Source organism: Mytilus galloprovincialis, chromosome 9 (genome assembly GCF_965363235.1).
Source record: "Mytilus galloprovincialis chromosome 9, xbMytGall1.hap1.1, whole genome shotgun sequence".
NCBI lineage: Eukaryota > Metazoa > Mollusca > Bivalvia > Mytilida > Mytilidae > Mytilus > Mytilus galloprovincialis.
This window is the reverse complement of record NC_134846.1, coordinates 51891257-51909412: the sequence shown is the minus strand read 5'-3', so window position 1 is coordinate 51909412 and position 18156 is coordinate 51891257. Positions and strand designations below refer to the sequence as shown.

At 32.1% G+C, this 18156-nt stretch overlaps 1 protein-coding gene across 2 annotated transcripts; it reads right to left on the bottom strand.

The window, feature by feature from the left end:
- Window positions 1-3572: 3572 nt before the first annotated feature.
- Window positions 3573-16495, bottom strand: LOC143045251 (uncharacterized). 2 transcript variants are annotated; one of them, XM_076217628.1, is made up of 9 exons: window positions 16397-16495; window positions 14091-14138; window positions 12650-12741; window positions 11565-11636; window positions 10083-10209; window positions 8285-8900; window positions 7801-7897; window positions 6796-6960; window positions 3573-3830 (listed from the first exon to the last, which is right to left on the bottom strand). In XM_076217628.1, the coding sequence occupies exons 1-6, from the start codon at window positions 16401-16403 to the stop codon at window positions 8767-8769; spliced, it is 480 nt and encodes a 159-aa protein (XP_076073743.1). In that variant the 5' UTR covers window positions 16404-16495; the 3' UTR covers window positions 3573-3830; window positions 6796-6960; window positions 7801-7897; window positions 8285-8766. The 2 variants fall into 2 exon arrangements, 1 of the variants encoding a protein (XP_076073743.1); XR_012968913.1 differs by lacking the exon at window positions 14091-14138 and having other exon boundaries at window positions 16397-16447.
- Window positions 16496-18156: the final 1661 nt, after the last annotated feature.

Here is an 18156-nt window from a genome sequence, read left to right as displayed (position 1 = left end):
GATTTCCTGTGCTGCTGTTAATGGAAGATGTTCGTTCTTATTCAGCGGTTTACATGTTGTTAAGACTATTATATATTTGTGCGTTTCTCTGCTGAGTGTTCTTGTGTATGTTTGTGTTGTATTTCTGGCATGTAGTTTTGTCATTTCAGCGATATATTTTTTAGCATTGCCATATAAGCAGGCGGTTTGGCTAGCCATACAACCAAGTTCAACCCACCATTATTTGCCAGGAATTTGGCAGTGGTTATCAAATAGTTCGATTATATGTATATTGGCGTTTGATTTTGTTGCACTTCAGTGTTTCTGTTTTTCCGTTGGTTTCCGTTGGTTTTCTGTTAATGTTGATGTGTTTCCCCCGGTTTTAGTTTGTAACCTGGATTTATTTTCTCTAAATTGATGTATGACTTTTGAACAGCTTTATAATAATGTTACCTTTATTCATTTTTTATTTTTTGGGGGGAAAATCGGTATATGTCTCTAAAGCAACTCTGACTTATTTCACCCCTACAGAATATCTTTGTTTCAGATGGGGAAAATTATATTCCTTTTTTTTCGCAACCATATTTCCCTATTCGGTGAAGACTTATCATCGAGTATGACTTCCTATCTGATTTTTACGACGGGGGAAACTTGTACAAATAAAGGCAACGGTAGTATACCGCTGTTCAAACTCATAAATCCATGGACAAAAAACAAAATCGGGGTAACAAACTAAAACTGAGGAAAACGTATTAAATATAAGAGGAGAACAACGACACAACACTACAATGTAACACACACAGAAACGGACCAAGCATCAGACAAAATCCCACGAGAATAACAAATATAACATCAAAACTAAATACATGAATTTGGGATAGACAAGTACCGTGACACGTCTTATCGCAATGTGAATTTACACTCAAAAATCAGAGAAAACAAACGACGCAACGTTAAAATGTAACACACACAGAAACGAACTATAATATAACAATGGCCATATTCCTGACTTGGTACAGGACATTTTTAAAGGAAAAAATGGTGGGTTGAACCTGGTTTTGTGGCATGCCAAACCTCCCTCTTTTATAGCCATGTGAAATATAACATTAAAATGACAACTCAACACCACAAGAGGGACTGCCGTGCCCTTCAAGAGCAAGCGAGTTAGTCTCCTGGTGTTTTTATTTCGGTCGTTGGTAATGTTCATGTTTTACTGCTTTGTGTGCAGTGATTGGTTGAATTGGTGGTTTTAACCGACATTATAACTTTTGGGGAAAATGTAAATTGGCTCTACTACAGGCATTTCTGCGATAAATTTTAGTTGATCCAACTTAATGGTAATTCAGCATATTCCATTTTAGTAATTGTCGTTTGAGTCTCAATCATATGAAGCTTCTAGAAGTAACACAAGGCATTATAAGTGCACATAAACATCAAGTAAAAACGAATCAAAATGTTTGGTGAACAAGTGGCTTTCAACTATTCCCGGCATTTCATGATTATTTTATTTCGGGATTTAATTGCTTCCTAAGTGTTTGCGTAGCTTCTTATATCTTTTATAATAAAAAAAAAGCAAAATAAGAAGATGTGGTATGATGAAACAACTATCCACAAATGTTCAGATGAGGTTGATGTAAACAATTAAAGGCAACTGTGACATGACCAAACCAAATCTACAATAATAGCAAAAGGTTAATTCATTTTACTCTTGACTAGGTATCTGAAGACAGGGTATCTTTTAAAAAAGACTGATATCATTAGTTGATCTCAGTAATAAAGGATCGCAGAAGAGTACGTTGGTCCAGTTCTATAAAGATATTTTTAGACTAAAGTACTTTATGCGCCCAAGGATATCACAAATAAAAATAAAACATAATAGATCTACTTTTCAGTAGTTGCTTACCTGAAAGATCTGGTCTAATAAAAAAAAAGCATTTGAAAAAGATGGTACAACTAAATATTTTAAACAACTTGGGTCGAGTGGAAAAGTACCGTGATACCTAATCCTGCAATTGTAGTTGGTACTGTTATGAAACTTTTGTATATACGCTACAATGACTTAATTGACCTTTACATAATATTTATTTCATTGATTATTACTTAAACAGCGTGACAAGCTTTCTACACGAGTCATCGGAATTAACGTCCACATTCAAAGCGGAGAGGGATGCGTATTTGGGACATTATGCGCAATTGTTTCTCCATAGGCGGTAATGGTCACGTTTTCTTCTGTAGCTCAGCCCATATTGTAAACTTGTATATGTATGATGGCTTGTTTCGAAGCTGAGACATTTTCACATATGTGGTTAAATTTCGTAAAGTGTGATTCATTTTTCCGTAAATAAGCATACCCCGAAAATCCTTTTATGATGCGGCTCTTATTTGGTAAAAAGTCCCTTTTTTCGCAAAATAATTCCTTTGAAAATTTAATACTTTGAATACATATAATAACTCCATTGTTTTTACACAAAAAAGTCATTTATTCTAAGGTCCTATACTTTCCAGATCAACACAAATGGTTAAGCTCAGTCACTTGTTAAAAATTGAAACATGTGTAATATCACTACACAGAGATTTTTTGTTTACACACAACTTTTGCCTCAATTGGAGCCCCATTAGGGATATTGTCCCATTTATACATCCCGCGCAGTTCAACGGTGGTCATTTCAGAATGGAATATACTATAATGAGCAGGAGAAGTCCCTTTGATTATTATATCAATACCCTAGTCAACCCTTTGAGATATAACAAATAAGAACAACGAATTTTCTATAATAAAATATTTCGAATGTTTACGTTTTTTGAAGCCTGAGTGGTTTCCATCTGCCAGATTGCTAGTACTAGCAGTGGTTCGAAAAGTATATTTGTATGTTCTATTCTTTTATTCCGGAACCACATCCAGTTTAAAAATAAAAATGTTACTTTTCTTCACTTAAATCATACAATTCTATATATAGCTAACACTGTCACAGTGGTATCACAGCATAGTAGTCCGCACTTCCGTGTTGACATGAATTATTATTGATAAGGTCATCATTATAAATTAACTGATTACAAAACTTCGATTTTTTTTCAATACCGGCTTTTTTACCTCAGGAATAGATAACATTAGCTGTATTTGGCAAATATTTTTAAAACTCAATGCTCTTCAACTTCGTACTTTATTTGGCCTTTTTAACTTTTTTTTATTCGAGCGTCACTAATGAGTTTCTTGAAGACGAAACACGCATCTGGCGCAAATACAAAATTTCAATCCTAACATCTACGATGAGTTTATGCAATATTATTGCAACGACTTTGATTTACAGTTCCTTAACGTTAATACGAACACTGGTCAGCAAAACAATACGTATATTGCATTTAATGGAACACAGAAGATATAAAACGAGTGTGTAAATATCATGAATAAACGAGAAAATGTGAATTAAATGTCATAATTTAGTCTTTTAGTATATCAGCCGCTATCAACTTTACACCGTTGTGACGTTTTAGGAACTGTGAATATACATTTGTTTTTTTAAATTGTATGCAGACCAGAAAACATAGAACGAAGTAACCTATTTTTTCAAACTTTATCGTTTTATTTTTAAAAAAAATCTATTTTGTATTCTTTCTTATCATCATAGTTGTTGCCTTCAGTGAGTAGTAATGACCGTGCCATGTAACCCAATCTATTCCTTTTGCATACGAACTATTGGACACGTGATAATATTTCCCGTTAAGATTGGATGAATGACAACTGCTGTACCACCATGCCCCGATGTAAAGAGTTGCGCAGTTTCCACTATACAGATCATTATCTCGGTCTTTTGTCGTGAATTTATATCCGCTGTGTCCCGTAAAAGAATCTCCTGAAATGCAAACAGCTTTTAAAATGTAACTATTGGCATACTATTTAATTAGATGGATTTCAAGATGCAACCAGCTCTGCAATCTTCTCTGGTTAATATATGCAATATGTATAGGTAAATAACCACATTTTTTATATTTCTAAATGGAATGTTTTATATACTACGCAGTTTATCCGGGGGGAAATCAGGATTGACGTCATTATTGCGTTATTTTAAATGGTTGCCTTTCCTACGGAAAACGAAAATTTTATATAGATTTTTTTTGTATGAAGATATCATTAGTTTATATTTTGTTTTATTTTCAGTATACTTTTATACAATATTATGAAGGAACGCATGAAAGTAGTCTCAACTATTGTTTCGTCATATACAACTATTTACATATTTGGTGTATTCAAACATCTCAAGTGTATAGAATGTAAAGTATATATAACTGTTTAATACAACCGGAACACGTACTATCTTATTCTAAAATATTAGGTTTCGAATGTTTAATATAAATAATTTGATGGGTGGTGCAGGTTGCAGTCTTGTAATTGACTGCTCCATAGGCTTACATGCAAAACAGCTGATCTTTGAAAATAAAAAAAATAAAAAATGCTACATAGAAAAAAATTTCATGTTCATATCATGTATGTACTAATGTGAAATTGTGAGTAAATCGAAAAAAAGGGGGTCATGCCACGAAGAATAAAAAGTTACGCAATCCTGAAGTCAAAACATTTTTTTTCTACTTTCTGTTTGCTATTTTTACTAGGCCGCACCACTTCCAGTAAACATGATATCCTTCCACTCTACTGGATTGGTATCCCCAAAAGATGCAAGATTTTTTTTAAAGTTTATATATATGTTTCAATTCAGCATAAACCTATAATCAAACAGAAAAAATTGAGTTCAGAAAAAAATTCAGAAAAAAAATGCACTATTTTGTTTCCCTCCATGTTTTGACATGCACCGGAAACTGGAGTTGTAATACAAGACTGGTAGCTATAACAATAATGACATGTCTTAAAAAAATAAATTATTTACATAGTTTCATTAAGTAGCCATATTTGAACATAAACAATGCCATTATAAGAACTGTTTGGCTGTTTTAATAAAAAATAACCCCACTATTAAAGCAGTACCCCTTTCTGAAAACAGGCAAAATTTGGAAATCAGTCATGTCTACTAAATGATCTGTAAATCTAATTCTAGTCTATCTTTATGAATGTTTTCCTATAATTTGAATACTGTGGAGCTAGAAGAGTATTCTTATCTATTATTTTTATTTTTTCCCTCTTGTTTAATTGAACCACATTCAATAGTTTACCCCTCCCCCTTTTTTCAATAAAATCTACCCATGTGGGCCTCTTGTTCAAGTCGAAATTGAAAACCTACCAAAAACTTTTTCATATTGAAGAATATGCTACAATACAACTATCTGGACACAAAAAAGACCATACCTTTCTCTTTTTTGACTATACTGGTCTTTATACATGCCTACTATATCATGGTGTTTAGACTGTACTTGACCCACCAATGCATATACAATTTGAAATAAAATTCAAGAAAAAACAAAATGAATACTCAAGTTGGTGTTTTTGGTAAGAATATAGATTATTTGTCACACCTAATCACAAAAATCCTTGTCATGATGGATAGTTTTAGAAAAAATCTAGCTTTTAAACAAATTTTTAACCCAAAGATGGAAATTTCAATTAACCATGCAGTGCCGCAGACAGGAAAAGAAGTATAGACTCATGTAAAATGAACATTTTGTGAAAATCTTTTCACCAAAAGTTCATTTCATACATATTCTACCTAAATGTCAACAATTGAGCCATGAAAATAATAACCCTAAAGAAAAACATTACTTTTGTATGTAGCTGTCTCTTCAACTTTGCTCTAATTTTCAATAAAACTGTGCAACTAGAATTTTCATCATAAGAAGATTTCATTGAGAAAAAAAATCTTTCTATGTTCTTTTTAATTGAAAATCATGTATGTAATACCATCAAAATCTCAATTTGCCTCAAACTGTTGTGCTTTATATCTATTAATACTTTTGAATGGTGTCTAGTATAAAAATGCATAATTATTACATAATTTCAGTTTTTTCAGTGTAACTTGATACCCCACGACTTTTTTCTCTCAAAAAGTTCTTAAATCATGATGTTTTATCATTCTGGGCACACAAAAGTCCACATGAGCTACTTCCTTGCAGTAAACATATGAAAAAATTACCCTATGCAGGCTTCAGTCTTGTAATTGACTGCTCCATAGGCTTACATGCAAAACAGCTGATCTTTGAAAATAAAACAATAAAAAATGCTACATAGAAAAAAAATGTCATGTTCATATCATGTATGTACTAATGTGAAATTGTGATTAAATCGAAAAAAAGGGAGTCATGCCACGAAGAATAAAAAGTTACGCAATCCTGAAGTCAAAACATTTTTTTTCTACTTTCTGTTTGCTATTTTTACTAGGCCGCACCACTTCAAGTAAACATGATATCCTTCCACTTTCCTGGATTGATATCCCCAAGAGATGCAAGATTTTTTTTAAAGTCTATATATATGTTTCAATTTAGCATAAACCTATAATCAAACAGAAAAAATTGAGTTCAGAAAAAAATTCAGAAAAAATGCACTATTTTGTTTCCCTCCATGTTTTGACATGCACCGGAAACTGGAGTTGTAATACAAGACTGGTACCTGGACTGGTGTTATACACTAAGTGAAAAAGAATCGCATATATGTCAGGACACACTGAGCTAGATTCTCAACTCAACTCAACTAGAAAACATAGCCACTTGACATGGCATGGCAATAGAATACATTGGAATCCAAGCCAACCAGTCATTAAAATTGGGAAAGTAGCACATACCAACTTTCAAGTCTTTTGTTTCGACAATACAATTTGATCCGCACTTAAACCATTAAAGGTAGAACGTAGATATTCAAGAAGTTTCATTTTATACCTGCATTGCCAGAGAAATTTCCAACAGATAGTTTATAGTCACTCGTCTCATTTGATATGCTGAAACTTTGGTATTTGGCATACTTTGTAACGTCTTCATAGTCAGTCATGATGAATTGTAAACTATGGTCTCCATTTGATGTTATTTGGTGTATTAAATCATTTCCTTGAAATAAAACACATTTTTAATAGCATAAACCATAGATTGAACAATATAAACATAATGTAAATCGGGGAATATCTAGGGTACTTCGGAGGAGTCAGCAGTTCCATCTTGCTACACATATAATAACATATATTTATAAGACGTTTCTGATTATAATACACCACACACGAGCGAAGTCTTTTGTTTAATCCCGAGTTAAAAGCTTGTCAAGTTGCTCATTGCAATGAAATTCCGTAAAGAATTTCCATTGTTAAAAATTTAAATTATAAACAAAATGTGCATTCTCACACTTATACATCGCTCAATTTACATGTTCGCAATAGAACCCCCTGTTTTTCTTGTCAAGGAATAGAGTGAACAGACATTAAAAATTAAGTAACACAAAATTAACAATGAAAACTAAAAGGAAAAGCAACGTCTTTAAGTCAGATGAATAGGAATGATTATTAATACCTGTTCCACTGGTGGCACTCGTTTCATACTCATCAAAAATCGTACAAGCTCACAACTTATTTGTAAAGATTCAGGGAAAATGAAGATTAATTTCAGACCTGGAATAAAGATTACCACAATAACAGAAGGTCTACTTATCTTAATAGCTTCCTTGTAAGCATACACTCTGTTTTAAAAATACTATATCACTCATTTTAGTAGAAGATATGTTCCTCATATATAGGTGCTTTGTGATATTGCTGAACAAAGAACTAAAAGCTTACTATAATATTTTGTCACAATTATTAGTTTATGTCCGATTCTGTCTGTGAAACAAAATAGTGCAAGACATAAAAGTGAAAAATAAACATTTGAACAATTTTAAATCTTAGAAACTCGAATACAAACCCATCCAATATTCGCCAGCTGGACTTCCGAAACCATTTTTATAGTCTACCCAGTTTTTATAGAAATCTATGGAACCATTGTATCTCCTTTGTATAACCTACATTACAGAGAAATCATGTTCTTCATTTAAGGTGGTACCTAACGCTACAGAGAGATACCTCTGTAAAAATCAGGTACACGTTTTTATCACGTTATATTGTTAATAAAATATTAAGCTTATCAATGATAAAAATTAGTGTATGTCAAACTGCTATATAATCAATGGAATTTTTCTTATAAAGTGGTTGGTTCAAATTTTTTTATTTTTTTTTATTTTTGTCAAACGGTCAAACTAAACATTTTGTCAAAATTTTATGAATATTAAACGAGCCAAATCAATATTATTCAAGGTGTTGGGTACCAACTAAATTGATTTAAATAAGAAATTCTGTAAATTGAAACTGACTTCAAGCGAGATTATCATCGATACATATTGTGTACTTACCGTCCATAAACTTCCATTACTATCAGTTTCGCAGAATACAGACACGAACGGTGTTGGTCTACTGGTTGGGTATATAGTGTAGATACCACTTTTTAAATAACAAGTGAAACTGCGAGCTACTGCTCACTGATGATACCCCCGCCGCAAGTGGATAATATTAATAGTGTAAAAATATGCAAGTGTTCGGTAAACAGGAAGTTGTCGAGTGATGAATCTGAAAACGCATCACACGGTATAGCTGACTTATATAAATCCTGAAACCAAATTTCAGAAATCCTTGTATTGTAGTTCCTGAGAAAAATGTGACGAAAATTTTCAACTTGGCTATCATGTGTAAAATCAGACAAGTGTTCGGTAAACAGGAAGTTGTCAAGTGATGAATCTGAAAACGCATCACACGGTATGGCTGACATATATAAATGTTGATACCAAATTACAGAAAGGGTGGATGTGTAGTTCCTGAGAAAAATGTGACGAAAGTTTCATGGGACGGACTGACTGACGGACGGATGGACTGATGGACGGACAGACAGAGGTAAAACAGTATACCCCCCCTTTTTTAAAGCGGGGGTATAATTACCTTTTATTTCTGAACATTCAGATGGAAATAACAAAGCTGTAATACATCTATTATAATTATTACAATTAATTTAATAAAAAAAGAAAAAAAAATCTTAGACTAGTATAACTTGCACACCATTCTCCTATTTCTTTATTTGTAAAGAATTTTTTTAACGTTAACATATAAAATAGAATAAACGAAAAGCCAATAGATACTACATATTTTTTGACAGTTTATGTAAATCCAGTTAAATGTTGTGATGACTCTATTTGAAATTAATTGTTTTTGATGCAGATAGTTATCAAAGGTACCAGGATTATAATTTAGTACGCCAGACGCGCGTTTCGTCTACATAAAACTCTTCAGTGACGCTCATAATAATAGAATAATACACATGTAACTATAATAAAAAAAAAATGTTTAAGGACCCTTTATAGTTAGTTTTTCCATGTGACTCAATCAGTACTTTAACCTATAATTGTTAACTTTTTATACATTTTGACTTGGATGGAGGGTTGTATTATTGTCCCTCATACCCCATCTTTTTTATTTTACTTTCTTACTTACTTACTTACTTACTTACTTACAAAGAAGAGTTGCTTTTGGGAGGGTGGTTGAGCTAGCTATAACACCAGGTTTAATCCACAATTTTCTACATAAGAAAATGCCTGCACCAAGTTAGGAATATGACAGTTGTTTTTCATTCGACTGATGTGTTAGAGATTTTGATTTTGCTATTAGATTAAGGACTTTCCTTTTTGAATTTTCCTCGGAGTTCAGTAACATTATGCAACAATAAAATAAAAGTAGAGTGTCTTGGTATGTACAAAGGTAAAGAACCAGGAAAAAGTCGTACTGTCGTACTAACAAACCATACCAATACTTCACACAGCAGACATGTCCTTATTCTTTTTTAAAGCGATCAACAATTGATAAAAATGTGTTACCTTTTTTTCTGCACTGAACTATATATACGGCAATTTTGTTTTATAGACGTCTTACATTTACATGCAATGAAAAAGGACTTATACAGTTTTTTTTTTATTTTGTAATGGTAACAGACTGTTAAAAAGTTAGAAGTGAGTAGGGCTAAGAAAATGAGAACCGACGGAAAATACCATGTACCTAATTTACATGACTTTTGTTATATAATTGCCCTATAATGATAAGTGAGCCTTCTGTTCATAAACACGTCCTATATCACAGTCAAAATTGCAAATATATGAGTTATCTTACTGTGCGGATATCTTTGACAGGTTAAATCCTCGTTGCAAACTGTTGTGCCATTACAAGAAACGGTGCACTTCACATGATGACCATCTGACCTTCTCCCAAAAATAAGCCCAAAAGACTGGAGACATGCCTGAAAATTAAACAAAATATTCCAATGCTATATTGTTTAGAATAATAAGGGAAAGGCTGTTCCTACAGTCAAGGAACAATAACAAGGGCGTGTCAAAGATTTTTTATGAGTTGGACCCCTTAAACTCAAACTCACAATCGAAAAAAATCCTTTATTAAAATCTTGCAATGTATATTTTATAAAACATAATTGAATACACACCAATAAAAAAAAGTAAGCATTACTTTTGTTTAGAATATCAGTTAAGTATGTGGAAAATACTTCCGAAATCAACATTTAAATTTGATTTGCATTACCATTAAGAGATTGGTTAATGCATAAAAATAAATTCAGTAACCATATGTTTAAGCAAAAAATTATGTAGCAAACACATCATGAACGTATCATCATATAAGAAAATCAGAGGGTTTTATGACTGTAAGACAATTTTAATGGCGTTTTTCACCGATTTTACGACCTTTCTACTTAGAATACATCAATTATAAATGAATTCAGTAGGAAAACAAAACAGAGCTTCAAAAAGGTAAGCAACACATAGACAACAAATCTGTTGACTAAAAAAATGTCATACCTCACTTTTAAGAGCCCATTATGTTTGTGCGCATTTGGGGATTAAATTGTTTTACTTTTGAGCGCAGCTTTTGATTACATTTGCGCGCATTTTTTTACAGGTAAACTCAGGTAAAAATAAAATTACATAAATAAAATTATAATATATAAATATGACTGCAATTTGTTAATTTTCATAATACATATGACTATGAATTATTAGTTTTGAAAAACAATTGCTTATTCAAAATATATTTTGTTATATTGAATTCTAAAACAAAATATAAAATGATCATGATAAATCGCGCTAGTAAATAGTGTTTCAACGAATGGTGCGTTTAGATAAGTAAACAATTTAACTTAGTTTGTAAAGTACGTCAATGCACAAACATAGACCATATGTCCCTCAAGTCTTTGTGCATTACTACCATCAGCAGAATTTAGTCGTACTACAAACGGCTCAGAATCATTTAATGCTCACTATAATGAGCGGTTTTACTCTGCATATCCATTTAGTTTTGTGTTGTTTTACACGATTCTTGTGCATAATAAAACAGACTTATCCTGCTTGAAATCCCACTTGTAAATAATTGAATGGATAAATAAATAAAAAAGTATTATTACCTGTTTTTACCTGAGTTTACAAGAGTTTACCTGTCAAATAAATGCGCGCAAATGTTATCAAAACCTGTGCGCAAACGTAATGATTTTTGCGCGCAATTGTAATGGTAATGCGCACAATTGTTATGCACCGCAATTTAAAATTGAAGGTATTACTCATTTTCATAACAATGACATGACCTTACCTGAGGAAATGCACAGCCATAATCAAAGAGAGAGGCACCTGATTCCGTAATGTAATGATGCATGGAACACACCTGTATGTTTAAAATAGATTATATAGATATGTATTTGTAATATAATATGAAATATCTAATTACATTAATAAAGTACATGTACATGAATACGCACCTAATGAAAACAGAACATGAAACAGTACTTATATTTTACTGAATACATTTTTTCTCGAATGTAACAATTTGACTTAGTGTCAATTTGCATGATGGCGCCCTGTCGACGTACCCGGTCCCGGTCCTTTTGGAGTTAAAGGGATTCCCCAAGTTTTTTGTTTGCTACCTTTCATTGACTTGATTTATGAAATTTGAACATCGGGAAACTACTGTGGTTTTATCTTTCTCACGAATATAGTCCCTAGAGTAAACAGTGTATAACCAATAAAAAAAAATCATACACTTTCCCAATTTTTTTCTTGATATTTCATGCAGCAAAAATTAAGTACGCGGGTGAATTTACATGTTAAAAAATTAGGTGCTAAATTTTTATGTTAAGTACTGATTTGGTCCAGATAAAAAAGGTCAACATATAGTATGCCTGAAACTGTCAAACTGAATTTTAGACCCCCTAAACATAGAATTGTCCATAATTTGAGTTAGAGCTGGTAGATTTTTCTATAACTTTGATATGATTTGTCCCAATAGTATTACATTACACTGTAACATGTTTTTGAGGTAGTGCAGGTGCGATTTTTTTTTATATGAAATTATTGTCATAAAGAAATACACTACACTTGGTCCGTTCCGCTGCTGATGAAATATCGTAACTTGAAGGAACCATCATCCAGTACCGAGAGCATGACTCCCTTTTTTTCGATTAAATCACAATTTTATATTAGTATATACATGATATGAACATGAAATTTTTTTTCTTTGTATTTTTTATTTTCTTATTTTTTGCATGTAAGCCTATGTAGCAGTCAATTACAAGACTGCAACCTCTATACGTTAATGAATGAGAGTTGTCTCTCTTCCTATCACGATAGTCATTATGAACTTTATAGATATCAAAAATTATCTATTGTCTTAGGATTTACCTCATTGGCATCACATTTAATATGATGTTGACATTCATCTGCTACCTCAACTCCTGTACATGATGCACATGTCTGTCCGTATCCATCAGTTTCTAAGTATAAAAATATTCAAATTATTTGCAATATTACTGGCAAACAAGCCCTGTATAGCTTGCTGTTCGGTGTGAGACCAGGCTCCGTGTTGAAGGCCGTACCTTGACCTATAATGGTTTACTTTTATAAATTGTTACTAGGATGGAGAGTTGTCTCATTGGTACTCATGTCCCATCTTCATATATATATTATACTAGTTCATCTTATACTTTGAAAATGAAGAATGCATCAAGGAAAACGTAACTAAAATAGCGAGATAAAATACAAAAGATATTTTATTATTTTTCTTACCCAGAAAAACAAACCTTAATAAAATATTTACTATCGTATCAGAATCAAGATTTATTCTTTTTTGAAAGTAAGATGTATTGCAGTGTAAATCAATGACAATGGAATCTTTTACTAAATTTTAAAGAGCATATTCTTAAAACAACCTCGTCCTGATAAAACATAATAAATTTGACACTGGCCGTTAATAAAAAAAATAAAAAGAAGCAGTCCACCTATAACAAATACTACAATATTTATTTTTACAAAAATGGTTGTTGTAGTCACTAAATATCCTTATCAGTTTCACTCCGACTTCTTAGTTTTGAATGTCCCTAAGTATCTTCTGTCTATCACTTTTAAGGAGAAATGTGTTTTTCTTGTTGTTTGAAATTCATTTTGTACCAAGTGAGCAAAAAGAAAGTTATCTTATAGTTCGTTTCTGTGTGTGTTGCATTGTCGTTTGTTTTTTTTTTTTGTTGTACTTCAGTGTTTCTGTTGTTTCGTTGTTTTCCTCTTAAAGTTGATGTGTTTCCATCGGTTTTAGTTTGTAACCCGGATTTGTTTTCTCTCAATCGAGATATACTACTGTTGCCTTTATTGATGTCATAAATTGTTTTTTTTTTACTGAAGGATAAAAGTTAAGAGGAACTTATATATGTTGTGTTTTTTTTTAATTTTTAATTCATTTTTTAATAATCCATACCGACTCTAAATAAAGCTCATTTATCTATTATAATATTTGTAATATCTACCACATTTCAAGACGCCTTTGTCTTTTGAAATGCTTAAAATTGTCTTCTAGACAACAGTTAATTACCCATGAATTGTGATAGCTTACTAAGCCATCCATCACAGACTACATGTTCCATAAACCGACCGTGTTATCTCTGAACAAAATATAACTATACAAACAAACATTATACGTTAAGACAACGTCAATAACATAATGGTTAAACGAGGATGTCTGAATTCCAATAATTGTATAAATTCAAAAGCAAATCTCAAAGAATATTTTAAACAGAAATTATGTTGGTTTTTTTAATCAACAAATGACAATATTAACAAAAATCGTACTTACGAGAAATAAACGTATCGAGTAGGCATACTATTATGAATAAACCCAATCCTAAATATGAAATAAATGAATGTACGATATAATATAAAAATGAGGAATCATTTCGAAAACGTGTAAATATACTTTGACCATAGATTACTTTGATGTCTCTTGGTTAGTTCAGTTGCTGTCTTTGCATATATCTGACATCTCCGTTCAATCGTTATAAGTATTACAGGCGAGTTTTTACTATAAACAAAGCTGTCTCTACAAAAATGGGGAACGTAGATCCAACTTCTTCGTTTTCGGTAATGAAACATTCTTCTTTGTGAAGAACCACACTGGATCAATTAAATGCTGGACTTTTTGATCGACAATATGTTTGTTAATTTGAAGGCATGATGATTCAGTGGACTGTTGGTATTCCAATGGGTACTGATTACTCACCACTTCTAATCGACTTCTTTTTGTTCTCAAATGGAGAATTCATACTATAAAACCTTTTTTAAAGACAAAACGAAAAGACACTTTCCAAGTTTTTTTTTGTTTCACGTCGTTCAGATATATTGTCGATGTCCAGATTCAACATTTCTATGTGTGCTTTTATATCATATATCCCAGTGGACTTGAAATAAAGAATAATAATTACATTAAAAGGTCTGCTGTATATCTTGCTGTTTTCCTGGATATTGACACAGATGGACAACGAAAACTAGACTATGCAGTAAAATAAATTATCGAAATAACCGAAGATTGATAACATATCAAACGGTAGACTGCATCAAACAACGTAATGGAAATCAACTGTTATGTTCTTAACTTGGTACAGGTATTCTCCGAGGAAAATGGAGGGTTTTCACTAGATTTTGTATCTAGATAAACTTCCTATTTGTATGACATTTGTTTAAAGTACCGTATCATTAACGTACCCCTCTGTACCACCGGATGACGTTCACATATCTTAGTTAGCACGTTACGATCTTGCAAGTTCAAACTATACGGACTTCATTAAAAAAATGATGTGATCAATAAACACAAACTGCACCAACAGATTTATGAGGAAGAAAGAATGATACCGACGTTACATTTGTCCACGATTACCATCCCCAATTCGTTGACCGATAAAATGTTTCGGTGTCTAAAACTCACTACCAACATTTATCGCGATTCTAAATCGTTAGATACAAGTAACGTGGTCTGATCTGTAGCTTTACGGAATGTGTCCTATATCTGATTATGACATATTTTAATGAGTGTTAATTCGCATGTCGGTGATGCGTGAATAGCCACCAACACCTACCCTGATAACGCACACGGTCTCGCTCCTTTTGCAATTCATGTGATTCCCTTAATTTCTAATTGTGACCTTGATTTGTCTCTCCCTATTTTTTTTTTATCGATTCATGAGATCTGAACAATGTAACTAATGTTAATAGTACCTTAATTTAGACCTATGATTTTAAATGATAACCATATATTGTGGTAGACATTAAAATGGACTTATAGATCACACACGGACCGACTGTTTATCTTATACGTTCCATCAATTGAAGTCTATAGATGCATATTTTTGTTAATGTACATTGCTTGCCTGCTTCCCATTTTCAGATTTTCAAAATGTACATTACAGTAGGTACCTTTTAACTTTATAATGCACAAAAACAAATCAAAGTTGGTATATTTCACATATGACTAACACGGTACACTAATATATGTGATGAAAGAAGTATAATATGGAAAATTGATCGCAAAATCTTAATTTATTTTGAAATGTTTAAATAGAATATAGATATAGGAAGATAAGGAATCAGTGCCAATGAGACATCTCCCTGTCCAAGTAAACCATAATATGTCAAAGTAAAGTACGGCATTCAACACAGAGCCTTGGCAGTTTGTTCTATATTAGGCGAATATATGTATGTATGTTTTAAAAAAGATACGTCAAGGTGATATAAAAAGTAAAATAACAAAAATACTGAACTCCGAGGAAAATTCAAAACGGAAAGTCCCTAATTAATCAAATGGCAAAATCAAACAATAAAACACATCACACAAATGGAAACAACTGTTATACTCCTGACTTGGTACAGGCATTCTCAAATGTAGAAAATTGAGGATTGAACCTGGTTTTATAAAGCTCTCACTTGTATGACAGTCGCATCAAATTCCATTATATTTATAACGATGCGTGAACAAAACAGACATTACAGATAAAATTGTCAAAATAGGGATACAGCCATCATCACCGTGTCACAATCTCAATAGAAAAACAAACAAACAAGTATATAACAAAGAAACACAAAAAAAGGAAATAAATGTTCATGACTTACCACACATTCTTTGTTCTATTGATTAATAGTGGTACGAAAAATCTTCGTCTTATGAAAGATAAGCATTCTTGTTCAAGTAAACACGTATTAACATTAAAGCTTAAAAGTCGTTCAAAAAGATAGAAATCATCAGATTAGAATTATAATTTTTGTGTTCATAATTGCTTTAACTGGCATTGAGGTTTACAGAAATTCAATGAAACGTATCAATTTAAGGAAATAGACAACTTACTATATAATCATGAATTTTCTGGCATAAATTCTTTACATTTTTTCTAGGTGTGTTAAGACATTCGAAGATACGATAAGAGGATGCCTCCGGTGTAGTTTCAAATTCGCGCAAAATCTAGAAAATACTTTAAGGTTAACCTATTGGGACAAGTGGCCCATGCATATAACGTTATTGTGTTGACTGTAAATAAAGGCATCAGAAGTATATCGCTGTTCAAAAGTTAAAAATCGATTGAGAGAAAACAAATCGGAGTTACAAACTAAAACCTACGGAAACAAATCAACCATAAAGAGGAAAACTACGAAACAACAGAAAACTCAAGAGAAACATATCTTTGTATCAGTATCTTTGTTGTAAATAGTGAGAATTATCTTTGCTGCTCGCAACCACAATCCTCACTTCGGCACGAATTTATGACTTATATGATATTTTACAGGAGTTACACGGCGAGTTGCACGTTGAAAATCAAGTAAAACCATTCTAAATGTAATTATGTCTTTCCACTTTTCTTTTTACAAATTATTCTTTACATCCTCTGAAATTTTTGGCTAATTTGGTTTGAAGTGATTCGTCGATATTTTAAATGAGTTATCTGCCTTCAGCAAATAAATTTGTAGTATTATTTTTGAAACACGTAAAATGTAAAAAAAAATTGGACCAAAATGTTAGTCAAAACATGATATTAGTGGTAAGTTTTTGTCGAAATGGTACGTGTCCTTGTTTAAGGGGTTCCATGCCACTGAAACGTCAAAATGAGCAAAATGAACTAAGTTTAGCCTCAAACTTTGCAGCTATCATGATGTATACATGCATCTTATTGTGATTTATCAACCAAGGTTCGCCATCCTCCAACACCCCCCTTTTTTTCTTGGTTTCTTTCTTTTTGGAGGAATCCAATTTCGCCTTTAAGTTCAGTCCTGTACATTTTAATTTAAAAAATGCAATCCTTCTTATAAACAAACGTCTAAAATAGAAATTCATCCCGGCAAACATCTGCTCCAATTCATGTGTTTTCTGAAATTAATCGATGAACGATTTGTTAAAATACTAAAATAACAGCAGTATGTTTGTATGATTGAATTGAACGACAATAGTTAACCTGTAAAATATATAAAATGAATCAAGAAAAAAAGTTCCCGTTAGGTGCGGTGCGCTTGATTAAGAAATAAAATTCAATGACGTAAAAAAATGCTCCAAAATTCGTAAATATAGCTGAATTCCCATAATCAAATTTCCAAACATGCAGTAAAATATATTTCTATCCTATGCTCCCGTAAACATGTGTACGTAAGATGCATGCATGATCCATCATCAATGACCTGTAAATAATAAAGCCAATAGTGATCGTGTTTCTCCGATCAATACACATGTGCTCTGTTCAACGGTCTCCCCTGAAAAGAAATTAATATTAATATAAATGACTCCAGACATATATATTTGAACATCACGTGACTTCAAAACACCCTCGCGCGCGCGGACCTAAATTTAGAATAAAACATTCCATATCCAAAAATAGAATGTGAAACTT